This window comes from Molothrus aeneus, chromosome 5, assembly GCF_037042795.1.
Source record: "Molothrus aeneus isolate 106 chromosome 5, BPBGC_Maene_1.0, whole genome shotgun sequence".
In the NCBI taxonomy this organism is placed as follows: Eukaryota; Metazoa; Chordata; class Aves; order Passeriformes; family Icteridae; genus Molothrus; species Molothrus aeneus.
Window position 1 is genome coordinate 35251285 of NC_089650.1, and position 27922 is coordinate 35279206.

General features: G+C 38.5%; 1 protein-coding gene across 5 annotated transcripts; it reads right to left on the bottom strand.

The window, feature by feature from the left end:
- Nucleotides 1-119: 119 nt before the first annotated feature.
- Nucleotides 120-27795, bottom strand: CPSF6 (cleavage and polyadenylation specific factor 6). 5 transcript variants are annotated; one of them, XM_066550051.1, is made up of 11 exons: nt 27674-27795; nt 16903-17112; nt 15651-15754; nt 14762-14907; nt 13936-14109; nt 12357-12861; nt 11055-11147; nt 9940-10055; nt 9448-9601; nt 8662-8853; nt 120-1167 (listed from the first exon to the last, which is right to left on the bottom strand). In XM_066550051.1, the coding sequence occupies exons 1-10, from the start codon at nt 27731-27733 to the stop codon at nt 8667-8669; spliced, it is 1749 nt and encodes a 582-aa protein (XP_066406148.1). In that variant the 5' UTR covers nt 27734-27795; the 3' UTR covers nt 120-1167; nt 8662-8666. The 5 variants fall into 5 exon arrangements, with proteins under 5 accessions (XP_066406148.1, XP_066406146.1, XP_066406150.1 ...); XM_066550049.1 differs by having other exon boundaries at nt 8662-8856; XM_066550050.1 differs by lacking the exon at nt 120-1167 and adding an exon at nt 8506-8527 and having other exon boundaries at nt 8662-8856.
- Between the last annotated feature and the right edge of the window lie 127 nt (nt 27796-27922).

Here is a 27922-nt window from a genome sequence, read left to right on the forward strand (position 1 = left end):
TTGCTGAAGACATTTAAAATATTGCCCACTGGTGAACAAGGACATACAAATGTACCTTCTCTTTTATATGCACGTGTGAATAAACCCCAAAGTATTAAGAAAATACCAAACCCATGAAGTCATAAAAATGGTAACATCTTGTTTCTTCTGGCACATTTCTAATATACAACTATGTACAGACTGCTACGGCCTTGGGGGTGGACAGGGAACACACACAAGCACTATTACCATAAAACTGTAAACAACTGCAGGATTTTGGGTGTTTTAAACCTAACCTTTCTACCCCTTATTATGGGCAGTTTAAGTTCATATGAACAGTTTAAGTTTATATTAACTGTAGTGTCAATCAGGATCAAAGCTATACGAGAGATAAAATTTTCAGTGTGCTAAAAATCACAGACCTGGGACTATCTCTCCTCAGAACAACCGACCACAGAGAGCTGCAGTTTTTACAGTTTTATAAGTCAATTAGCAAATTCACAAGCCACCTAGGTAAACACTGCTAAAAAGCAAAACAGAATTAAAGGTTTTACGTAACCACCTATTTTTGTATCAAAATTGAGTGGGAGAGCGTGACATTAGTATGTTTAACTCGCTGAATCCAAGATTAGGTTGAGGCATAGGCAAGAACTATTGCGATGTTTCTGAAGACAGCATCAATGTTTTCATTGTAACATTATCTTTAAATATTGCTGAACACATGACTTTCCCTGAGGTGTAAACATCAAATAACTTGAACAGCTTTACACATCAGCCCCATTAAACAGTTTATTACAACACTACATCTACTGTAATCAGTGGTGCTGTGTACAGACATTATATGAACAGTTTAACATGAACAAACTACTATAAAAACAAGCATTTACTTGACTTTTTTCAATTGCTTGCACATTATAATTGCCAAATGTATATAACCAGTAATAAAGTTGCAAAAGCTATAAGGTTTAAATCACACAGGTTTCCCTCAAATAAAACAGTTAAGCAACATAAAAAAGTAAAAGAGCTACTGGTTACCATGTATGCAGATTTGCTTTATTCAGATCTATTCCTGTTCATATTATCCATGAATCCTTACAGGCTCAGTTCAATCACATGAAGCAAACTGCTGGACAAGCATCTTTCCTTGAAGAATGTATCTTGTCTTGCACGCTGTTCCTCTTCCTTCAGCTGTAATGTGTCAAAATTTGTGATGTAGATTTTGCTACTCCCCAAAACACACAGAAAATTGTTGGCTTATCTATACATACATAACTTGTGCATCTACTTCACCATGATGTTAACTAACATAAAACACCCAGAAGCAGTAGCTACTCATTTGAAGTTGTTTTCTAATACATTAATTAAAAATAAGATTAATGTTGTTGAACAACGAAGTTGAAAGAATATAAACTTCACAGTTAAAGTATTGATGATAAAGAAATAACTACTGCTTCTGTGTCTGACTGCCAAATTTATATAGAACACTTCCTAAAGTATGCATTCTGCAAGAGTAACTGAACAAGAATTTAAAGTAATTTTACCACAATTAGATTTTTACATTTTTACCTGCCCACTTACATAAGTTTTAAGATGGTTTGACATTTAAGTAATTAATTGATTATATAAAGAAGTGGATGGCTCACAGCTCAGTAACATTTAAAAGCACACAGAATCTGACACCAGTACTTCAAAAGACTAGTGGCAAGCTGGATGGGGTTCACATCTAAAAATACACACTTGCAGTTATGCACAAGAACCCACTTTTCAATTAATACAATGTAGATTTGCAGGTTTCCTCACCTACTTGCCCTTGAAAAAACCCCAAGCCCTACTTCCTGCTCTCATCTATTTTGGCAAATCAGGGAACCACACAATTCAAAGTTAATTACTGTAAGAGTTCACAAAATACTTGGGATAGTATAATTTCATACACTGGATTTCAGTTGAATTCCATTACAAAACAATTAGCTATCTTAATTTCATTAATAATTCACAATTTCAACACTCAATTTCAAAATAGTTTCAATCAAGTTCTTTCAAAAACCCAACACATTAAATTATTCATTTGAAAACCAAGGCATTTAGAGAAGCAATTTCATGAACGTGCAACAGTACACAGCTGTCAAATATTCTTCTATTAGTACAATACTTTCAAAGCTGGGAAAACTAAGTATGCAATTTTTCTTCATTTCCTCAAAATGACTGTTAACAATAACTTTTAAAAATTCCAAAGTATAACCAAGTATATCCTATACACTATAGTATGCACAAAAACTAATCCCAATCAGTAAGCGAAATGTCTTCTCTTATTCAGAGATTTTGTTCCCAGGTCCTGAATGCATCAACAACTAATTTTGGGGAAGCTCCTTCCCCAGAGGCCAGTGTTTCCATGGGAGTTATGTACTTCTGAAAATAATTAGTAGCAAAGTGACAAAGTGCTACCTCCACAACAAAAACACGTTCGGAGCTGTGAGCTAAGTTAGCACAAATAGACAGGAGAGAATCTCAGTTTTCTAGTGGAGAAAGTCAGTACTTGACAGCTGTGAGAATGCACATCAGAATTTGCTGCTCTCATCATACAATTGCTGCAGCCAGAACTATGGATCTTGGTTATGTCTATGGCAACAGTTAACAGATCCAAAGCACCCTATATATGATTTAATACTACTATAAGAAAGCTTCAGTTCCTGGGAATAATTTGCTATATCTGTAAAGGTACTTATGGATCTACAGGAACTCTAAAGAATGCACAATAAGGTGAATTTAGGATTAATGCTTTTTGGTATAGGGCTTTTAAGATGGTCAGCGCCACACTGAGCCTTCATTTTTAAGAACGTGACCAACTAAAATCCAAAGTAGTGTACATTTCAGTTCCAAGTATTCTGCCAGCATATCTTGGCAAAACTGGAAACTCTTGTGGTTCCAAAAAGAAATAAATCTGTATGGATTATACCTGCATGCTCAGCTTTTTTCAGTATTCTACAAGCAAGTAGAATATTGAAGAAACAAAAAACTTTTAAAAAAATTTAATCTCTAGTCAGTATTTCTTGGCATCTTTTCCATCTGCCTCAAGCTCATACATAAGCTATCTGTCCCAAGCACGTGTTAGATTTGTACAATTGAACACCAGACAGCAATCAATTTCTCAGCATTTCTACCGAAATTTACCAACTCTCTCCAAATTTCAGACTTAGGTGTTGAATAGAAATTTTGTGGTTTAAAAGTTAGGGGTTTATGCCAGAACATTGCACAAATGAAATCCCAGAACTTGAGTGATCAAATATTTCTATATTTATGCAAGATGCAACTTGAACACTTTTTTACCCACAAAAACACATTCTTACAACAAAACCCCAGTAGATTTCTTATATATATATATATATCAAAGCATCTTGCTATAGCAGCTCTACTTTTTCCCTTTAATTCCAATTATCCAAATATTCACATAAAAGCTTTAAACAGCCCTTAAAATTTTGAAAATTCTACAGCAATTTTAAAGCTGTATATACATACAACCCTCAAGTTTTATTATAGTAGTTTATTTTCAGAGATTGGATTTCAATCTCACATGTTCACATTTCAGTAAAATGCACAAGATACATTTGTTATTATATCCTAGACGCTCCTATGAATTACTTCATGTAATTCTCCTTTATTTTATTCTATACATGAAGAAAAAGCAATATACAAATAAAAAAATCCCAGAGAAAATACCAGCTTAAAAGCCAAAAATTTCTTTTTAATTTAACCTACATTCCAGAACATCACAAAATACCCCAAATATTCTGATGCTTTAGCTGTAACATAGTGAGCAAGAAGGAATTTCAAGCTTGACTTTCTATTTGTCTTTCAGCATGTAAGCACAGACACTCATGTGGTTCTCTTCTGTTCACTATACACGTACAGACCATTTTATCAGCACTAGCATCTTCTCACATTTGTTGCCTGTTACCCCCTCTTATTTTGAGTGTACTTACCTGCTGTCTTTGCTCAGTCTTAGTGTATAATTTAAGATCAACACAACAACAATTTCATGACTGTATATCAATAATTTTACATGGGGGGAAATCCTCCTAAACTAACTTAATTTGTCAGGTATCTTTCTTCTATTATCCCAGCCTGTCTATTCATCAAAACTAACTGATGAACAGAGAGGGGCGTTCAGAAAATTCCATCTTTAGTTTACAGGTTAAAAAGATACTAATTATTGGCAAGTATTTTTCACATTCATATATGAGGGAGAGACTAAAAGGTAGATCAAGCTGCCACATGTGTCTCCTCTTTTTTTTTTTGGTAAAAAGAAATCTTAGTTCTCAAACCACAATGAGCAAAAGTAAAAAAGTTTTTTTTTTTATTCTTTGAAGAACATTGGTTCTTCATTTTCATTACTGTACATTTTCACTACTGTATTTCATATGCATAAAAGTTTCTTGGGGAACTTTTCACACAGAGCAAATTTGTCAAAACTAATGAATTCACAAATAAAGAAGCCCAGGATATGAGGAACAAAAGAATAGAAGTGTGTCTACACACACCTCAGAAGTCAGTAAAATTACAGCAACATATTTATGGAAAAAAAGTAATAAAAGTTATTCATTTGAAAATAAGTAGCATAAGATATTCTGTTCATTTTTTAAATCCTTGTTTCACCCTCAAGAAAATCAATTCATCACTGAACATTAATAGACAAACTCTGTATTTCTGCAAAGCACCAGAGTAATGGTTAAAACAAATTTTAAGAAGCACATAAACCAGTGGCACTGCTTGCCTCTATTCATGCTATGCTGGATTGCAAATACTGAATCAGATGCACAAAGCATCATTTCTCTGGTGAATGCTAAACACAGAGGAATAGTGCCAGCCCCATATAAAACACACAGTTTAAAAAAAAAAAGAAATTAGGTAAACAGTATCAATAATAGCTCAACACTGAGACCTGATATAATTCTAAACAGGTATATATACCCAGGTCTTGAACAATGTTACCACATGATTCATTTAATATTGACTAGAAGCTTATTATTAAAAATAGCCTATTAAAAGCAAGCATTTGCCAATTCATTCCAAGTTTTCTTAAAAGGCTAATTTCATACTTCACTTGATGTTTAAGTGGTTATTAGCATAGTTACAGAACCATTCCAACTTAGAGAAGCAAAAATATAATGAATACTATGTACTATGTAAGCCATCAGTACCATTTCCCCTCCTACTAACACAAAAAATTCCAACCATGTTATTTCTTGAATCACTCTAAAGCTGAAAGTAATTTCAGAGTGATCTGAGAGCAGAAGAAGCATACAAGCCTCAAACTTCAAATTATTTTGCTTACAGTGGTTTGAGAGCAGAAATATCAGAGAATAAACATGAAATATGGAGTACAAAGTCTACATACATATCAACTGTTACAATGTTGTGGTTTTGTCTTTGCAATTCAATCCAAATCCAGTTTAAATAGGAAGTAACCAATCAACCCAGTAACAAAAACATAAAATGAAAAACTTAACATTCAGCAGTTATAGAAATTCAGACAGATTAAGGTTGAGACAATGTATCAGCTAGAAATACATTATTGATTCTCAGTTTAAAAAGAAATTCTGCCTAACAAGTCAGGACTCATGCTGATGAAGTTACATTACTATTCTGTTTGTACACATTAATTCTTCTAAATATCGTTCTATTGGGTTCTCAGTTTTCTTGATTTATACAGGTTAGACACTTGTCTTAAATCCATTGTTCTATTATTTACAAAAATAATATCTTTTATATTTATATTTGCTTTCTATGAGCAAAGGCAAGATGTTCCAAAGAAGCATTCAGTTTATAGTAATTCAGGAGAATGGGTTGTCAATGTACATAAAGTTTTATTCAAGTGAAGGCACAAAAATCTTGCAACAATTTGATTTTAAGTCATGAAGTGTACAAACAGAAGTGTAAATACCTGATATGGTACAACTAAAGTTTTTAAATTTTTGCTGTTATAAACATATTTTGGAAGTTATTCCAATTTAACCCATCTCTATAAATGTAATACAGAACAAACAGAATTTCACTGTTCACAAAAGTTTTCACAATGGACCCTTAGAATCTTTCTGAACTAGACGTGTAACATTTTGGAAAAAATGCCAGTACAGTATCACAGTCATGACTATAGGTACACAATAAAGGAGAAATATAGGTGCCATTCATAGGGTGCAGGCACAGAGGCAACTTCATGTTTTCTGGCAAAACACAGTAATACGGGGAATAACTCGTTTCAGCACTGTTGATATTTATTAAATGACTGAGTGTTAAATCAGTTTATGAATATTATTCAATGTAAAAAATGAAACAAAAAATGTATGGGAACATACATCTTAGTGAAAATGAAACATACAAACCAGGAGATAACTGTATTTCTTTTATATGTGCGTGTGTGTGTATAAATATATAAAAACAAAACTACAATAAAGCTCTTCTTCATTAAGACAGCAACAAGACAAACTGTTTACAACTTAACTTAAAAAAATACCAAATGTTTTAATTTACATGTAGTATACTAAATTTGCCATTTAAATCAAGTTCTTAGGACCTATTTTCTTTGCACAAGGGAATCTTACCAAGTCCCCTTTTGAAAGAAAAGAGAAATCCCAGCACACAACAAAGCTGAAGGATCTTGCAAATATAAAGCCCACCTGAACTGAGACTGAAATCACAGCCTCAGTGCAAATTATGCTTCAGAAATTATAAAATGCAACTTAATGCTGTTTGACATATATTCTCGGGGTAAGAGTAGGAAATCTGTACTTGGCACAGTAAATCTGTATCTATGTGCATAACATTAAATTCACAAAAATCAAAGCTAGATCAGTAAACTATGCCAAGGGTTAAAAAAAATTATCTTTCATTTTTCATTCCAGGCTATTAGCCATTTTTAGTATGCTTTATTCATCTCCACCAGAAGGAAAACACTCTGGAAATGTAGCCATTACTCAACTCAATGGTTACCTCTATTAGTAACAACTATTTGCAAATATCAAAAATATGCAGCTACTATAAAAGGTAAAAACCCAGTTCAACAAAAGAAATTACATTTACTGTTGTTATATCTGTAATTTTACATTCTCTTATTTTACAATTAAGAACCAGAGTTGATTTTTTACTAAATTCCAGAAATATTTCTACCAATCCATTTTCAATGGCAAAAAGTAGCACTAACAGAAATATACTGCCAACTTTATTTCAGCTGCCATGTTTCACCTTCCTATTTAAGCCTTTGATTCCCCTTCTTTAAATCTGTTATTTCTTTTTGTGTCCCCTGCTGGTATATGAACCTGAGACAACATCCCACTTAACTCTCAACACACTTAGAGCATTTACTACCATAATTTGTTCTCTCCCAGAGGAGTGGCAGTGACACAAAAAGCCTGACTGAAAAACTAACATTTAACACATACAGAACTGTATTTTCACTTAGGACTATACTACATTTTATTTGACTTTTGTAAGTTTTGCTCTGTAACATCTATAAATGAACTCCCATCAATAAAAAACACATGCAAATCTGGAAACTAAATCTGAAGTTAAATGTAAGAAATGGAAGCTGGGCAGACAGGCACGTCTACAAGCTTCAATTTCAGTGCAGATGTAGTGGAAGGTTCTTTCAAGAAGAGAAAATGTCACTATAGAGTCACTACTAGGTAGGGTTGGTTTTTTTCAATTGTCAAATATAAGGAATCATGGGAATTAGAAATCAACCCTAAAAATGGTACATTATATAATGTCAACATTTCTATGTATTTTAAAGCAGTGCATTGAAAAGAATCATTGTTTAGCGTGCTACTCTAGCTGTCTAGACATTTGATGCATACAAGACTTCAGATACATGAAATAAAAGAGCATGTTAGTTTGTGAATAACCAGAAAAGAATCAATTCTAGTGTTACATATTTGTTTACTAGTCTTCAGAAAATGACTTTACTACCAGAAGGGGGACAGACTAAAAAATCAGGGTGGTGGGCAGCAACTGATAATAAATTTTACTGAAGGTTAATACCTGGATTTAGCTAGAAGGCAGAAGATACTGACAGGTCACATTTCATAACATAAAGAACAAAATCTGGTTATATTTCCTGAATTTGACTAAAACTCACCAGGAAAAAAATAAAACAAAGGCAACACAAAACAAAACAACAAAACCCACAAAATCACCACCAGCACCTGTGCAAGGACAACTGTATGGACACTGAAATAATCCACACACAATCTATGAAGGGCTAAGTGCTACAGTCTTTACAGAAATATAATTTAAAATACAAAATTAATATTTTTAAATACAATTAAGAAATAAAACTGTAAAACTCATATAATCTTTAAAGATTACAAAGAGAACAGTCTGACTTATTGCCTTTTTAAGGAGTGGTTCAATCACATTTCATAAAAACTGGGAACACTATTATCAGCCAAAATAAGAGAAGTGGCATGCAGAATGTAGAAGATAATTGCACAAATACCTGCTCCCTCCCAAAATGAGTTAATTACCTGTTATTACTTACCTGTGTTCATGTCAGGTGCTGCAAGAAGAAAGTGATTCAGTACATACCGAAGGATCATTTAAATACAGACATGAATGGTATAAATAATCTCCAATCTAGAGTGGTTATTTTAGTAAGTCGGTCAAGTTGAAGAAGACAAAAGAAATGCTCACCTTCTTTAACGGTGACGATATTCTCTCTCTCTGTCCCGCTCCCTGTCCCGATCTCTGTCACGATCGCGGTGCCTCTCCCTCTCCCGGCTCCTTTCCCGGTAATAGTCATCGTGACGGTCTCTACTACGTGATTTGTGCCGCCTACTTTTTTCTCGTGACCTACTGTGGTCCCTCTCTCTGGATCGCTCACGTCTTCTAAAAGAAATTACTTCATTAATTTTTTTCTTCAAAATATTTGCCATCCCCATGCCGGTTTTGTACTGTGCTTACGAGTATGAATTTGATCAAAAATAGGTATAAGGGTAAGATCTGTTCATTATGATGCAGGTATGTTTTTGTATGGAACATTAAAGATGCCTGGTACAAACAGTGGTGGCTAAGAACTCAGTTACAGGTAGTAAGGGGCTCCCACTTTCTAATGTAGCAAGGAAAAGTCAAAGTACATACTCAGAATGGACAATGACTGAAATCAGCTGGGGGAAATGCACCACATATCAAATGATCACTACAACATGGCTACTAATCTGCATATGGAAAATATGGGCCAAAACCAATAAATAAAACTAAGAGTTAAATTGAAGCTAGTCAGATCAATTTTGAAAAGAGGGTTAATTAAAAGGCAGCTTTCCTAGGTTCAGGAAAGCCTTATTTGGTTCCTTCACATATTTCCTGTGCAACTCAGCAAATCACTGACTTCTTACAAGCCCTAGTTTCTTCTCTGTAAACTAGTCCTGCACCACACCTTCTCTTTTTTAAGTAAGAGCAGATGGAAGAGGAAAGTTTTACCTGGATCCAGAACCATAAGACTTGGACTCAATTCCATGAAGGCAGTCCTGAAGAGAGCTAATAAGTACTTTGCAGCGATCATCTGCAGATACTTTGGACTGTTTGATTAAGGAAATCGCAGTTACCAAGGTCTCTATAGCACTTCCATAGTCCCCTGAAAATGATGTAAGATCAAGATCAGAAAATTATGCAAATTAAAACACAGATTTTCATCTGTAACAGTATTACCATTTTGAGTATCTTCTCTTAAACAGCCATCTAGACAATTTACTCTAACACCAAATATTAAAATACTGTCCTGATCAGTACTCAGAAGGTTTTCTTAGAAACTAACTGAAGCACAGCACAAAATCAGTCATAAGTTGTATCTAAATTCAGTGTTCTATCAGGAAAAAGTGGCTTCAGACCTTTCAGATTCCTAATTTTTAAAAAATCCTATAAATTCTTTTCAGTTGGGTAGAATAACAAACACATGAATTGAGTTTTACTAACCAGCACTGGCATCTGATACAGCTCTTGAAATGGCACTGCTTGAGATTGCCCTATTTCTATTCATGATTTCTTCAAATTCTGCTTCACTTAGAGGTGTCCTCGCAGCATCCATTTCTCTGCAAGCAATAAAACTAGTATTTTTAAAATGTTAAGGAGAACTTCAGAAGCTATCATTGCAATTTCAACAATCCAAGTTTGCAATTTTAAGCAGTGACAAACAGAAAAGAAAGCAGGATCTGGGTTTGGTTTTGGTTTTTGTTAAGGACCATCGTTACAATACAAAATCCTGAAAGCTTAAAAAAAACCCCAAAAATACCCCAACAAACCAACCAAACAAAAAACCCCAAAAAAACAATTAAGACATTGCTGTATAAATAGACTTTTTTTTTGTTCATCCCATCTATTTCAAACATTCGGCAGCACTTAATATTGTGCTTGACAAATATTTACAATTTTCGTAAAATCCTTGAAGGTACATAAATAGATATTCCCAACTGAATGGATGTGGAAATACATGTACATAGGCAATGCAGCTTTGAGCAAAATTAGAGAAAATTTTCATAACAGTACTGGAATCAGAACTATATGATCCTGTTTCCCAGATCTTAACTAAGACCAGAATGCTGTAACTTTTGAAAAACAAATATAGTTATCATCTTTAAAACACTCAATTTTCTGAATGATAGGTCAGCATTTTACAGCAATTTTTTTTTCTTAAATTTCTGGTCAAGTTTAAGGTACTCCAATTTAATCTCCCTACTAGTCACAGTAAGGAGGAAGCAATAAAGCAGAATCCTTGTACTCATTACACTTCAATTATCAGCTACCTATACAGGGTTTGCAAAGTAACAGAAGTAAACCTAAATTTTCCCAAAAGTTTTGCAGTGTCCTATTAGCCAGTCTCTGTGTCACATAGAAAATTTGGAGAAATGTGTTAAGAGATAAATGCTGAGACTGTCAAACTGGCCCACTGCTTGATATTTCTAGAACAGTGTTAGTTCTTCTGGTAGAAAGAAAATGCAGAATAATAAGCAATGCTATCCTCTTAATTGCAAGAAGTGGAACAAGATCCTATAGCCAGTTTAGCATAAGAGGAAATGTCTAAAAATTCATACCTCCCTGAGTTTTGAGTATTATTTTTCGTGTGCCTCCCATAGAATGGAATATGTAATTTTTCTCTTATGGACATGTTATTTCCAGTGAAACGCCTATGATATATAATTAATGACAATTTAAATAGTTATGGATGATAGCTTCAACATTATTAATGAAAATACTGGACAGTAAGTTATACTGTCCTATTCCCACTCCTTCCCTCCCCAGACATTCTATAAACTGCAGACAACCTTGATTTAGTCCATCAAAAAACACCCAACACCTTATAGTCTTATATTTTAGGCAATTAAGCCAAATGCTTGGATTTCTATAGAGTTTTTTTGTATGAACATCACATGTACACAAATGCTTGGGGGTTTTAAACTTTGCAGTAAAAAAAGAATCAAAGTACAGTATCTTTGCAGGAAACATTTTAAGCCAGAAAAGCGTGTCTCATGCTAGCAGTAAAATTATTACTGAAAAATTCAAATCTAACTATGTAAAATCATCTCAGAATTTATGCCAAAATTTTTTGACAAATACAAATATGGTGAAAATCAAGAAACAGCAGCAAGACAGAGATGCTTGAAATCACAGATGAAAAAGATGTTTCAAACAAGATGTGAAAAACTTGACAAGTCAAGTCAGGGACTTAAGAACTCTGTCACAGATAGGATTAACCACAGGAAAAGCCACTGCTACAAACACAGCAAGATTGCACCGAATGAGCAGAAACATCTTGATAGGAAAGGAAGGTAAAAGTCTTGCAGTAAATTCACACCTGGCTTTTAAGACACACACTAAATTTTAATTAAATCCTGAAGAAAAAAGGGACAAGCAACACTGCTGAAAGATGTAAATGGTATGACCTCAACATATGCACATATTCAAAAAGGAAAACTCAAGAGCATTCTTAAAAGGCAGCCTGCAAAGCACCATGATACAGGTAAAAGTCAGAATTTCAAGTTAAGACAGAAGCACAACCAGAAGCTGCTGCATAAGAAATTATATATAAGTTTACATGTAGAACACATGGAATGATGACACTGCCAAATACAGCGAAGACAAACAGTTCAGAGCTGAAAAGGGAAGTGAGATTACTGGTGTTGCACTTCAGGATTTTCCTCCTGCTCCAAATATGTTTCTCAGATTTAATCCCTTGGAGAAGTTAAAAGGGGCAAACTACAAGATTGGTGGGATCCTTTCTGGCCCTACTTCTAATTGTTCCTAACATTTGCATTAAAAGGGAAAAAAAAAATCAAATGCTTCCAACAAGAGGAGTAAAATCTGCTACCCAAACACATTAGACAAAAAGAACTCACCTTCCAGGTGGCCCATAGTCACCTCTGTCATATGGTGGAGGTCGGCCATATGGGTCTGTCGGAGGTGGGCCACGGCTGTCTGAAGTGGGTATGCCACTATTGGCAGGTGGGGGGAAGAAAGCTGGATTCACATGTGGTGCTGGTGGTGGAGCACCTGGCGGTGGCCCAGGGAGATGTGGAGGAGGAGCAAGAGTCAGGGGTGGCCCAAGAGGGCCAGGTGGACGAGGGGGAAATGGACCCGGAGGTGGAGGTGGACCCTGCTGAGGTGGTGGTGGACCTGGTGGTGGCCCATAGCCTGGAACTGGTGGTGGAGGGCCTGGAGGAAGTGGCCCAAGTGGAGGCTGACCAAAAGGCTGTCCTGGAAACAGAACTGGTGGTGGTGGACGATCACCACGATTAGGAGGTCCAGCTAATGGAGGTGGGAGGACCTGACCAGGTGGTGGAGGGCCTGGTGGGCCTGGTGGGCCAGGAGGACCTAAGGGTGGACGTGGGGGAGTTTGTCCAGCTAAAATAAAAACAAACAAAAAACAACAAACAAATAAAATTGAGTGAATAAATACAAAGAAATAAAATTCTTCAGGCTTTTTTTTTCCCCAGAAAACAATGACAAAAAAGAAACCAACCCTCCCTCCCTGAACACTGTGCAACATGTCCAAGACATGCATGTTCCTGTTTTGGGTCCAGTAGCTTAGAAAATTTTTAACTAATCTGTATCTATTGAAACTAGACATCCAGAGATATCTAAAAAGAACAACATTATCTTGTACACCGACAACTCCCCTCCTCAAATTACTTCATCACCTGCTGTTTCCAAAACCCTCAAGAAGATTACAAAAGCTAGAAAACATTACATCTTACTGCAGCTAGTCATTCATGTGGGGCTTCAGATAAAATACATATTAAAAATATGGGAGAAGCTGTATTGGAGAAAGTAATGTAATTGCAGTACCCAAACATTCCTTTAGATTCTCAACTGTTTTTTCAATTTGACTATGTCCCTTGGACTGTTGGTAGACAATCTATTACTGAATGACATTTACTAAAAAATATGTCAGCTGAAAAAAGAACTTCACGGCAGTGCAAACCTAACTGTTTAACGTATTTCTTCTATATCAACTACCTAACTAAACATGAAGACCTCCTCTTCAAATTTCTGGTGTTTGAAGTGCCTACTAACTGACCACTCAGTGGGCATGAATCAAAGCTGAATTTCTGATCACATGCAAACTTGTACTACAATAAGGAAATCAGTTACTTTACACTCCTCAACACAGGCAATTCTGAGCACATACAGCAAATCACAAAATCTCAACTACCATACACTGAAGCCAAATCTAATTGCTAATGTATATTGACATCGTATAAATAATTTATCTAAAAAAGCTCTTGCCTTGCTACCAAATTTACTAGGTCCAACTTCCTGTTGAATATCAACAAATGAACAGTCAAGTCCTACAATCTAGCTGTGAACACTGATTATGGCTCATTACTGAATTGCCTTGATCTTAATCATTTCCCAAATAAGTATGCCATATTGAAACACATGTAAGACTGGAACTCCATATATGCATAATTGTACCTGGGAAAGGTGGTGGTGGCCCTCCTGGCCCTGCCGGTCCAGGGAATCTGTCTCCACCTGGAATGGCACCTGGAAAACGGCCCCGACCTCTGTTACTAGGTGGAAATGCTGCTCGTGAGCTTCCTCCCGGGGGACCAGCTTTACCTTCCCCAGACATCTGGCCAGACTGTGTGGCTGCAATGGTAAAGCACATACATTACATGTCATTACATAGATCAAAATAGGTTGAAGTATTTCAACTCTTGACCCAAAGTTTTATGCAGTGCTAAAGCGTGACCTTGTGAGCACCAACTTTCTTCCCGTACACAAACCCGATGCATTTGGGAAGGAAAACATTCTTTGCTAAAATACTAAGCCTCATACTAAAGGAAGAGGATTGGAGAGACTGCCAGTCCTTCCTTCAATGAAGCCCAACGCCACATTGAGAAACACAAGACATGGTGCTAAAGTACAGCATGGAACCACTCTTCCCCATTCTATCATAAATACAGATCATCCACACATCAGAATTTAGTCCAGTTTGTCTACAAATGTTCAATTTCTAAATGATCTTGAGCTTTTTTTTTTTAAATTATGTCCACAGGAAATTGAGAAAACATCCACAGCTGTTAAGACAAGAGTTGCACGAAGCTGCAACCCTCTGTCAGAATGCAGCAGCTCTTCAGTGTATGAAGTGATTTCTTTAAACAAAGACAGAAGTTCATTCACCCGGACTCTAAGTATTTTATGGCTATTTTAAACTGTGTAGAAATTACAAGATGCTGGGCTAAAAACCTGCCATTCTACTTTTTCTGCTTTTCCAAGAGAGCACTTAAGAAAGGCTTACTTTTCCTTGACTGCATTTCAAATTGACTCAGAAACTGTTTATTACACGGAGTTACAACAGGATTCTGGCCATGCAATTCTCTTTTAGGCAACAAATCCATCAGCTTTTTGGAGGATGCTTCCGATCCCACACCCACAAGGGCAAACCTGAAAGGAAACAAAAACAGTTACACCACAATTTGTTCATTTTCTGACATCCTGATATCTCATGAAAAAGATTACACACAGTAAGCAAAGGAATACTTGACAACTAGACACCAACAATGTCTCACAGGTCTTAGTCCAGTTTTCAGAACAGAGAAAATAATTTATTCTAGGACATAAAAGAAGGAAACAAAACAGCAAGTACAGGATGCATCAAAATTTATCCCAACAAAGGCAGCTTTTTTGGCAGAGAATCAAGAGACTACATAATGAATTCATATGATGAAGTTATTAAGCATACACTCATACACTGTGCTCATTGCTGCCAAAGAGACAGAAAGGCACATTCAAGCAGTGAAATTTAGGTTGCCAGTGAAAAATGGGCTCAAGTACTTACTTTAAATAGCTAATAGAAAATAAAGATGTAAAGAAAGATTGAATAATGAAGGCTGGAAGAACAGCATTTACACTGAAGAAAAACAAACATCACCACCACACCAAAAAAAACATCTAGAAAGTCTTATATGAAGATCACCAATGAGCTTCAACTCACAAACTAATGAGATACACAGTACTATCACAAAAATTTATACCTGAAACTTAAGTCATTAGTATGAAATTATATGCCAAATCATTTCTGGATCAATAAGCTAAGATGAGCAGTTCAAAGACTGACAATTATGAAAATTGAGAACTCCTTCCTCTCCCAAACTTCAGTCCACATATAGAAAAAAACAAGTTCTTACCCTTTAGACTGGCCATTAGCACGATTTTCAAAAAATTTTATCTCCAAAATGTCATTTACCCCCAGTGAATGAACTGCTTCAGTTAAGTCTTCATCTGTTGTCCACTGAAAAATATTTTTAATATTCAACTATGAGAGCTTATCTAAAACACCAGGCAAAGGGCAACTAAATTTTCCATGGATTTTTGAGTGTGCATGCGTGTGTGTGTAATTGATCCAGAGGAATATTTTATTCAGGCTGTCAATATATTCTGACTCTTGGAGTAGTCATTTTCATTTTACAATTCAACAATTAGTTCAGCTAATTCACACACATTTTGCTGATTCCATTCATGTACTTCAAAATGGGATAACTTAAGTCAACAGTCAGGTCCTTTACTTACCTGTTAGCTCCTGAAGTACTGTAATAACTAATGAAAAAAACACCCACAGTAAGAAATTATCAGAAACGAAAAAAAATTAATTTTTTTAAATTTATCTTTTAAAATAGAATTTTGCATATGTGGGCCCTGAAGAACTTGATTTCATGTAACCAGATAAAAGCTCAACTTAATTCAGCACTGACCAGCTCTTGCACTGTTTGCTTTACTGCAATTGATTTTAAAATACTTTCATTCTAATGAAAGTAATTTTCCTAAGGGCACCTTCAGTTCAGTGAGTTATCATAAACCTGTTCTTCTGGGACAGAGAAATAAGCCTCAAGACAAATACCTGAAAACAGTTATGCTGAAAGAGTCACTGCCGATGGAAATGGCCCTGGAAAAATGTGAAAAGTAATTTCAAGAAAATCCCAGAGCAACCTCCTTTTAAACTAAAACCTTCAGCAAGAGTTTAGGAAAAATTTGGCCTGTTTAGTAACCTTGAAGTGTTTACAGGCATGAAGTATTTAACAGTTTAAACTTGTTCTCCTCTTTCATTTGGTTCTCTGAAAACCTTAAGGACACAGTAGCACAAATATCCTTTAATAACACTTAAAATGTGACAGAAACTCTCAAGTTTATATTTACTGAAGACTTTCATGATTTTTAAGACATCACGACAGCTCCAGACAGGCTCTCTGAATTTCAGGTAAAAGGAAAAATGATCCCACAACCACAAATGAAAATGGAAGAAAATCAAACCAACAACAAAGACAACTGGGTTGTGATACACATAATATTTCAAATAAAACATTTTAAAGCAAAAAATTTTACAAGTAGTTACGTCCATAATTAAAATTCCTGTCTACAACTAAACAGCAGTAAGATACTTACCCAAGTGAGATTTCCAATGTACAAGGCAATTCTCTTTCCAGTATACGTATAGACAACATTTGGTGCAGCTCCTTTACCTACATCATCCCCAACAGATGGCGGAAGAGAATCCATGTAATCACGATCCTCTGGAGCATCTCCATTATTTGCAGATGGAGAAATTACATCATCATATAAATCAATCTGATCATGCCCACCATATTCAGCCTCCTAAAATAAAAAAGACATCTTGATTACAATTAGTATTACTCTTAAAACTTATTGAAGCAAAAGTTGTGATAATTGCCATGTTCCACAGACACAGTAAGTCTGATCAACCACCTACACAACATCCCTGTTGAAAAGCTAAGCACCAGTTTCCTCCACATCAAAACATATAAAATTCTTATGACACTTACTACATTCTAAACTTATGTGGAAAAAAATACTTCTGGCCACTGTTTTCAATGCCAATACTTTTGCCCTTGTAATATAAGCAGAAATCAAAAAATCTACAAACCCTACTCCCAGAATTGTATACAATAGAATGCAGAAGTTTCATGCTTTAATCCCAGATTGCAACTAAGTACCACACAATTGCTTACTCACTTCTCCCTCCCCAAACACTCCATGGGACAGATGAGAAAAATCAGAAAAAAATAAAACTTGTGGGATAAGAAAAGTTTCAAAACTGAAATAAAATAAACTGCCTGTGTCTGAGCAGTGATCAGCCTCTTCCACCCAACTCCCACCAGTTTATGTACTAGGCATGGTGCTCTTCCACCTGATGCGTTCCTATAATACAGCAGGACCCATCAATAAACTAGGTATATTGCATCTCATTTTGTGGTAGTTTATTATATAATGGGGTCCCTCAGCACGTGTTATCTCCTCCTCTAGTGACATTCTGACATCTTTGTCTTTTAGACAGTCCACAATCATTTCCAAGATTCTTGGGCAACTGGGATATCCTCATTATATGGTCACTGCAACCCATTTATTTCATGTAGCACCAGCTACACTATGCGAAGACCACCCCCCCTTGAACATCCAGCCCAGCCCTGGGGAGCTGGAGGAGCTGTGCTTCAGCACCAATCCCTTCCAAAGCAGCTCCTTGATTGGACTCCAGTATCTCTTTCAGCAGGAGTACAGGAGGCCTCAGATACTCAGTCTCCCCAGTTCCATAACAGAGGGCTGGAGATGGCCTGGAGTCTCTCCTGGTGCTTTCTGTCAGACGCTGCAGGTAGGGTCATTTGCCCTGGCTGCAGTATAGAGCACTTTTTTACATCTTGCCCTGCCCAGACTGGCCTGGGGGCTGCTGCATGAACTATGTCCCATTTAATTTGTTCAAAAGCTTTTTGTTGCTCAGGGCCTCATTTGAAATCATTCTTCTTCCAGGTCATTTGATAGAGAGGGCTTACAATTAGACTGCAATCTGGAATATGTGCATTCTCCAAAAACCCACAACACCTAAGAAAGCTTGTGTTTTTTTCTTACTAGTTGGTGGAGACATTGCTGATGTTTTGTTGATCACATCCATTGGCATCTGACAACATTCATCTTGCCATTTTATTCCTAGAAACTCAATATCCCATGCAGGTCCCTTGACCTTGCTATGTTTTATGGTAAAAACAGCTTTTGGAATAATTTGGACGTTTTTCTTCCCTTTCTGAAAAACTTCTGCTGCTGTATGGGCCCACATGATGATATTATCAATGCAATGCAGGTGTTCCAAAGCTTCACCCTGTTCTAATGCAGTCTGGATCAGTCCATAGAATTGGCAGCGCTGTGTTTCCACCCCTGGGGCACTGGATTCCAGGTCTACTGGACATTCCTTTAAGTGGAAGTAAATTGTGGCCTGTCAAAGCTATTGAGACACATTAGCAATGTCAGCTGTGGCAAACCACTTGGCAGCTTTTGACTGCAGCTCATATCAGAGTTCCAGCATGCCCAGTACAACAGCACTCAGCCAGTGTGACTTCATTCAGGCCACCATAGTTCACTATGGTTCTCCATTATCCAGATCATATGGTCCTGCTGATCACTGCTTGATTCTCCAGTTGATAAATGAGCTTGTGAATGGGAATCACAGAGTCTCGGTTGGTGCAATGCTGCTGCTGGTGCAACGCCATGGTAGCGACCAGCACCTGTTCTCTGACCTTCAGCAAGCCCAACAGAAGTGTCCTCTGAGGGAACAGGCAAGGCAGGCAGCTGCTTAACTTCCTCCACCTCCAAAGCAGTGGTACTGAACATCCACCTTTTGGGTGCTTGAAATACCCTCTCCTAAGGCAGTCTGTGCCAGGGAACCAGAACCTTTGGGCCAGACACAGAGAGTGCTTCTGCCACATGTTCCCGGTCCAGCTCACTTCAGCCTCCAGTTTAGTCAGCTGTTGGGTTCCCCTCTCTCTCCAGAAACAGAAATAGGTTCTGCCCCTGCAGAGCTGGATGGCATTGGGGTACCCTGTGCACTAGAGCCTTCCACTCTTGTGGGCCTGATGTGCCAGGCCACGGGATCCATACACTCCTGCAAACCCAGCATATGAAAACAGCATGCTCGGACAAGCTGCCACAAGGATCACATGCACTGGAATTCTTCTGGGTCTGTGGGTGACTGCACACTGTCTGGGTCATAACAAAGGTACTGGATACCTCTGTGGTGGCCCTGGGTGACAGGGAGCATCTTCCTTAAAGGGATGTCTTTCCTTCACACTTCACAGGAGTCACCTCCCGAAGGCTGAGGCCTTTGCCAATCACTTTGTCAATGCCCCCTTCCTTACAAGGTGATCCCAGCTGCTTGATTTCCCTACCCTGATTCCAAGCTACAAGCCCTGTTCCCCAGCATCCCAGCAGCCAGGTGATCACCTGCTCACCGGGGTGATGGCTGAAATCTCTTTGCATATCCCACAGCTCTCTCAGGGATAGGGATTGAGTGGTTCCCTCTTGTTCCATCTCTTCCTCCTGTTATTGTGATGGCCCTGCTTTGTTCTCCTTTGCTAAACAAATTCTCTTCTGTCCATTTCTCCTGGTGAGAAGGGGTGACTGATACCAGCAGGGTTGTGCTCTGGGTCAGCTGCATCACCCATTGCAAGGGTTGGAGCACCTGCAGCACCTGCCACAAGGCCTGAGTAGCCACAGTGCCTGTCACACGGTTTGAGTAGCTGCAAAGAGTTGTCTAACCCTAACCAAGACCTGGCATACAATCATGATTCCGGGCAATAGAGCCATGTTTCAACATCCCAAGGATATTCAAAAATTTCAAGAGCTACTGTCATTAGTCTGGCAGAGAAGGGGAATATGTAGGATCATGATTCCTCCACAGATTGAGTCTCAGAGGATGAAAGGTAAAAGGTGTAATCATTAAGAGTTTACAATAGATCACTCACAAAGTACAAAGATGACAGCAGAGCTGAGTACAAGTAACAGATTACTTTCACAACCAGCAATTCTGTAGTATCATATGCTAGTGTTCACAAGATCAATCACATCACATGCTAGTGTTCACAAGATCAATCACATCAAATGCCTTGGGTTAGAAGAAACCTTAAAAACCATCTAGTTACAAGTCCCCTGCTGTGGGCAGGAATATCTTCCACTAGACCAGACTGCTCATGTTAAAACACAACACAACAACATCAGACCAGTTCCCACAGGTGAAAAACAGCACAACAGGAAGCACACACTGGAAGTAAGGAGTTAAACGATGGAGCTCTGAGAACAAGCAGAACAACTGCTTGAGAGTTGAGAGCATAAACTCAACATTGTGTCCAACGACTATTAAACTAATTAACAAATCCTTAAAGAATTTTGTTCTAGCATGTTCTGGTCAGATTTGTTGTTTTCTCAACCTGTCAAGCCCCATGATGGGTGATCAAAAAAGGGCTATTGTGCTTTAACTCCAGCTGGTAACTAAGTGCCACACAGGCATTTGCTCACTCCACCCCTCAAACTCTGTGGAACAGGGAGGAGAATCTGTGAAAAGGTAAAACCCGTGGGTTGAGACAGGAACAGTTTAATAACTGAAATAAAGTAAAATATAAAAAGAATAATGGCAATGATGAAAAAGAAGACAACAAAAAGGGATGAAATAATGCACAAGCCAGTAAAGTGATGCCTAACCACTGATGCTCACCACATGCTGACCAATGCCCAGTCCATCCACAAGCAGCAATTGCCCCTCCGAGCCAACTTCCCTCAGCTCCCTGTACTCTCATACCTTCCTGCAGAACAGAAACCGCCTCTGCCAGGTTTTGGTATCAGAGATATTTCAGCACCCACTATGAATTTGTATCCAGAAACTCACAGAAGCATCCTAGACAGAATAGTTCAAGGTACCATATATGGCAGCTAGAGATAACCAAACTGGACTCCACAAAACACAGGCCACAAAGGTGGAAATGCTTGCTGTAAACCCAAGATATCCACAACCATGATCAGAAGATCCACCGTCTTAAAAATATAAAAATATTATCAACTACTGCTCATACAGGGAAAGTGTAACTAAAACAAATAATATAATTGAAAAAAACCCCAACAGGTAAACTGAATTTTGGCATTGTCAATCAAGTGCATTTAACCCTCAGTAAACTGCATCGTCCCAATAAACTTCAATAGAAAAATCTCTCTCTAAAGGTAAGCTTATCACAATTAAATTAAGGGTTTCATATTTCACCTAGTCTATCCAGTTCTCAGTTTGATTCCTCCTACCATCATAGCTAATGAAATCAGGTACACAGAACTGCCTGAGACAGGCCCAAACATGACATCTTACAGCTAGACTAAGGTTGATGTCACAGGGCAATTAAGGAAATCCTCTGCTAAATGTACAGTAACTCTAGTCATCTATGTATATGAATGATTACTTCAAGGAAGTAGAATTTAGTCTTGGTAGACAGATGCAAAAACACAATTACCAAACTTACAGCAGATGTATGTACACTAACCTATCTCTCTGAGGTCAACATTGCCACAACACCAGAGTGGGCAGCAGTCCACAGCTCTGCTGCAACAAGAAAGTCCTTTGAAACAGATCATTTGTATCACACAGGCTTTCAGGTCTCCATCAGTGGAGAGAGAAAATTATTAAGACAGCAGAGTCTGCATGTAATTGAGAGGGGGCAGGGCAGGCCCAATAGCACCAGTGTCTTAATTTAAATAAATAAGGACCCAAGAGAAAACCTGATGTTGTTCACTAGACTTTCTTCTCACATCATGCTGGTTTTGCATCCAGCATGGAATTCATTCACTTACCAATCTATCAGCAAGGTGTGTGCTTTGATGATTAAGAATGATCTGAACCAGCAACTCCAAGTGTAAACAGAAGAGAGCTGTCCTGGTGGATGTTGCACAAGATGCAACAACCCTTTCTCTTTCATACCTGTTCTGTGGAAACTTACCTAAACACACCCTTCCTTCCCAGATGCAGAAGAGGGGAAAAAAGGACAGGAAGTGTTACTTCCCTAGTCTCAGCTATTTAAACAAATATTCTGCCTGTATCAGGAACCAGTTTTCACCTCTTCCAACTTTCTTAGTTACAAGAAGAACACCAAGCATGAAGAGAAATTATTTCTTCTCAATTACTGTAACTCACAATCTTGCAGATAAACATGCTAAGAAACAAAGTGAGCACTGCTGTTCTGGCCCCCTCTAAAACTAAATCAGACAGCAATGCAATTTCCAAAGTCTATGTTTTAACTAGACCACAGTCTGAAATACTTCATCATAAAATCAGGACTGAAATTCCACATTCTGCGCTAATAGGTGGTATTGGGTGAAACATTCCCGTATGAAAGACATGAACACAATGAACTTCACTGTCAAGAAGGGACAAACTTAACATGTTATTTCTTATTTGGAACTTAGTGGTCATGCTCCTCTGAGCTGCAGAGAACTACTTACTTCCTTTACAAGTGCTGTTTTGGAAATGGCTTTTGTTGTTATGTAAAATTTCTTTAAGCTGCCCATACATCTGTTAGACTTGCCTTTTCTGCAGAACTTTGTCCAATTCAAGCATTAGACACTAACTGACACCTCAAAAAACACATTTGAAAAATCAGCGAGGTAAATAAAGTTTCATTAAAAATATTTACTGTTGCTTCTGGGGAAAAAAAAAAAAAACCAAAACAAACAACTAAACTATCCAGCTTTCCCCTTACTGTTTTTTTCACTCAAGTTACCATATTTGTGGTCAAAAACTCTAAACACATGTTAGTATCCTCACTTTAAAAAAATAAATTTGTAGGTCCTGAAGAATAACAAGTTAAACACATAAAAATCTTTCTGGTCTTGATTAACTGCCTGAACATAGAAACTGGAACATTAACAAAAAAGGAGGTCTTTGATACTTCTAAGATAGCAAACTGCCTATGGCAGAAGTGGACAAGTTTGTTAGACCATAGGATTCACATTTTCTCTACAGGCCCAAATGCTCTTGGCCTGACAAACGGCACAGCACTAAAATTTAAGCAACCTGATCCCTTGTAAGTAAAAATTACAGAGTAATTACAGAGTTACAAAGAATAACTAAACAGTCACAAGTAGTCAAAAATACAAACTAAACATACGTAGTATCACTGTTCACATTAAAACAAAGCGAAGAGGTGCCAGGTAAGAAGGTCTGAAGTTTTTCTGCAGTTTAATACTTACCAATATACAGAAGTTACATCTTCCCAGGGCCCCTTTCAGCAGAACTGACAAAATGCATATGCCATCACACGTTGTGGACATATTTTATAACACATGCAGATCTGCCAGCTTATGTTTCTTCTGACCAGGACAGCCCTACTGAGCAGAAAGTTATACCACAAGGTGTCCATCCCCTCTCATGATAAGACACCTGTCTTTCTGATATAAAGGCTATTCTTAATAACTGGCTTTAAATGGCCACTAAATGCTAGCTTTTATTAATTATCACACACAAAAAAATTCCTTTGTGTTACAGATCTGAAGACAGTAACTAACACATTCCTAAGACACTGTAGTTTTCAGATAATTACCCTCTTAACTGCTATTCCATCTAAATCAGTTTTATTATCCAGTTACAAAATACAAAGTCTTTCATCCCTAATTTGTTAGCATTTAAATATCAAAATAGAACACTACAGGCATGTTTAGACATATCCACAATGCAACTATCCAAGTTTACTCACTAAGAGTATAAACAAAGTAAGCACCTTGTCCACAGCATTAAAATATTATATGCTTAAATTCTTTTGCATCCTCTTTCTGATCAGAAAGATTTTTACATGTGTACGACAAAAGTTTTTACTGTTTAACTACATACATGGAAAGGATAAAGACATGTGGAAAAAAACCCTCCAAGCATGAAAATGCAAAGCTGATCAGAGCATCAGGGAACTTGATAACACATGGTCAAATTTTCATGACCATAAAAAAGCAACCCAGTTTGTTGGCCAAACTGGCAGGAAGCCTCAGGTCAGACCCAAACTGGCCTCCTACACAAGCTCCTTATTATCTCTGCACCACACAGCAGTATTGTAGGGTTTTATGTATAAAACCACACCCTAATATTTCCTAAAGCATCCCAAACGTACTGAGGGTCTTCTGCCCTTGAGAGAATGCCATCTCCAGCTATTGACGTGCAGGTGACAGTTCTAACAAGCATCGCAGATCTCCCTCTCCTGAAGAGCAAGATGTGCAACATGTAGGGAGATGCTTAAGGTAAAATAGTCCATGCAATACCTATTTCTAACAGGGCACAAGCAATGCATGCAGGAAGTACTACATTTATGAGGCTGTCACCTCAAAATGAGATTTTAAATATATAGGTAAGACTGCTGGATAGGGAAGTCAGCTTAGAAGAAAAAAATGAAAAATTACTCAACCAAGTTTTCCAAGAAAAAGAGAAAAAAAAAGAAACCACAATTTAAACAAAAATGTAATTGGTCAGAGCCAAATTGACTAAATTGACTAAAGCTGTTAGCCCAAGGACAAAAAATAATATTTTGATGAAGTAAGTTAATAAACGAGTAAGAGGCAACAATGAAAATGAGCTTCAGCTGGAATAGGAAAGATGCATTCATTTTCACTCAAAATATCCAATATCAAGTTAGTCAGCTCATTGCAACCAATACTAAATACAACCCAAGACAGTTTACAGCTGTCATGCATCTTAGCCAGCCTGTAAACCCATGGCTCTGTGGTCTTTATTTCACCTTTATAAGCTATGGTTCATTTAGCACTAATCAAGCAGAACCTTATCTTCCACCTGCTTGGAAAAAAGGCATTTAAAAAATCCCAGAATAGCCTCAAGGAAGAGTACCTTGAGGTGTAGAACAAGACAAAACAAACAAGGGAAGTTTATCCAGTCACAAGTCCTAAATGAAGGGTTAACTCCAGATGCAAACACAAGTCTTGTCCCAGCTCGGGTATAAATACAGTTATGTACTGCTTACATAAGAACAGCAAGCTCCACAGTACCTGTTTCAGTCCCTGTTACCGCCAAAACCAGTGGAAAGGGTTTCTGTACTCCAATTTTAAAAATATTATTACATTATTAAGTCGCATTACTGTAGAGCAACAAAATCAAAAAACAAATTCATTTAACAGATAAAGACAGTTTATTTTACAAATATGATGTTTGTAAAATGCTCCCTACATAACCAAATTAATAATGCAAATTACTTTTCCCTAAAGCATTTTTTACTTGTCATCTTCACACATCCACAGAATTATGTTCCATCTTATCAATTTAAGCTCTCAGCTTCAAACCAGGAACAGCACTTCATGAATAAAAGTTTCTATGCACCTTTTCTCAATTATGTCAGAATTAAGAGGCAGTAACTAATACAACTCGCCTTCTTTTATATATGACAGAAGGAAATAGGAGAGTGCAGAGGCATCAATCTCCTACAGTAAAACTTTTATATTGTCTCAACACTTGCTCAGTTCAACAATATTACTTTAAATAGAAAGTCACAGAAATGAAATTTGGAAAAGAACAAACAGCAATTTTTGGGGGTGTGTGACACAGATAAAAACACAGTAGAAACCCCCCTAAAACAAACAAACAAACCAACTCCTCAATCCAAGCTGATGGAAAAAGGGCACTAGCCTCTTCTCACCTTTCTGCCCTATATTTTGCAAGATTTATGAACTGGAACAACAGACTGCAGAAATGCAAACCCAAGAGGGAATCAACTGGGGTGAATACAGCGAAAAAAGCAAAAGGTTTTCCTGCCTGCTGGATTAAGCTAAACTAAATTATAACAAGACTCTCTTCATTCATACCACCATGGTTATAGAGAATATCAACAGTAATGATGACCTGAGACTTGAGTAGACCAGGACCGTGTGAGTGAAACAGATCATCCCCATCACTTTTGTTCCAGCACTATCTCTTTACACTATATTTACAGCACATAACTATTCTACTCTGAGGGCTTCTGCACACACGAAATTACACAAACAATACCAGATTCAAGTGAGGGTTTTTCCCCTGAAAAATCTGCTGTTATCGGTTTTATCTAGAATCGACTAAACCAAATTCAAGTTATCACAGAATCTCAAAAAACGTACTCTTCTGCTGAATGATGTCTGTCCTAGAGTTCATTCCTGTTTAAATTCATACAGTGGGTCTTCAACTCTAAGGGAGAAACCTTCACATGCAGACAAGCTAAGAGCAAATCAGCGCTTTTCATCATCTCCTTTTAGTATGGCATTCTTTCATAGTATACCTTTATGAGATTATTAATACTTAGAATTACTGTATTAATCGATATCTGAAGAAATAGTCTTCTGAGAAAGCTACAAGTTGCTAAGAAAGTTACTGCTACCTGTGAATTCCAAAGCCATTACTTATTTCCCAGTTCTCCGTAGGGCATACGGCTGGGCCCCGTAAGCGCGTGAAAGTGCAGTTCTTCCCGGTTATTTATGCTCTGGGGCAGGAACAAAGCAATCTGGGGCAACTCAACCTGGAGAAGTGCAGCACTGGCTAACAGGGCAAATGGCATGCAAAACTGATACAAACACCGCGTTTCGGTAGGAAAAGTTGGCACACGGCTATTTGGTAAAGATGAGGGGCAAAAAAAAGAGAAAAAAACCAGAAAAGTGGAAAAACTAGAAAACTACTTATAATCCAGAGAAGTTGTTTTTTTCATCTATATTTCCTCAGCAAAATATGAACTTGTCCTGTAAAAAAGGCTTGCGCCACTTTTTAAAATGGACGATAATGACAAGCAAGAAAAACAAACGAACAAAAAAGAAAATATAAGAAGCTGGATAGTTTCTCCAGCGATGCAGAATAAAGCTGCACGAGTTCCGCCTCCCCCGCAAAGCGCGGCCGAGAAGCAGCCGCCGCTCGGCGGCTTTTTGATTCATCTGCGAACAATGGCAGCGCTTCCCCTCGGCCGCCGGCGGGAAGGGGCCGCTCTCCCCGCCGCATCCGGGAGGGTCCCGTCCGCCGAGCCGGCACGGTAGAGCCCTCTGGAGCGGCCCCTGAGAAGGGAAGGCCGAGAGGGAAGAAGGCTGGTAAGAACCGAAAAAGCGAGGGAAGGACGGAAGGAAGGAAGGCGCTCGGCCCCCCCGCCGGCAGCGGCCGCCTCTCAGCGCCAGGCGCGCTCTCCGCCCAGCCGGGCCCGCCGCCGGCACCCGCGGCCCGGGCGTGAGGCCGCGCCCGCCCCGGCCCCGCGCAGCCCCGCGCTCGGCGGCGGCAGGAGCGCCCGAACAATGGCGGCGGCGCGGCCACCGCGCTGAGGGCCCTGCAGGCGGCGCGGCTACGAAGGCGAGCGAGGGCGGGGAGCGCGGCGGAGAGGCCGCGCCCGCCGGCCGCGCGTACCTGGTTGAACTCCTCGCCCACATCGGCGTAGATGTCGATGTGGTCCACGCCGTCCGCCATGATCCCACCCGGGGCCGCCGCCAGCCGCGCCCGGCTCCCGAGCCGCCGCCGGGAGGGGGAGGGAGCGGGGAGGCGGAGCGTGGCGTCACTTCCGCGGCGGCGCAGCGGGGCTTCCGCCGGCGGCGGGCAGCGGGCAGCGGGCCGCTCCTCCCGCCCCGGGCGCGCCCCGCCCGCCGGGGCCGCCTGACG

Excerpts from the sequence above, each read along its gene's own strand:
- CPSF6 (XM_066550049.1), bottom strand. The coding sequence starts at position 27,733 with ATGGCGGACGGCGTGGACCACATCGACATCTACGCCGATGTGGGCGAG. Across the intron at positions 17,113-27,673 it reads TGGGCGAGGAGTTCAACCAG|GAGGCTGAATATGGTGGGCA; the intron begins GTACGCGCGGCC and ends TTTTTATTTTAG. Across the intron at positions 10,056-11,054 it reads AATACTCAAAACTCAGGGAG|AGAAATGGATGCTGCGAGGA; the intron begins GTATGAATTTTT and ends TATTGCTTGCAG.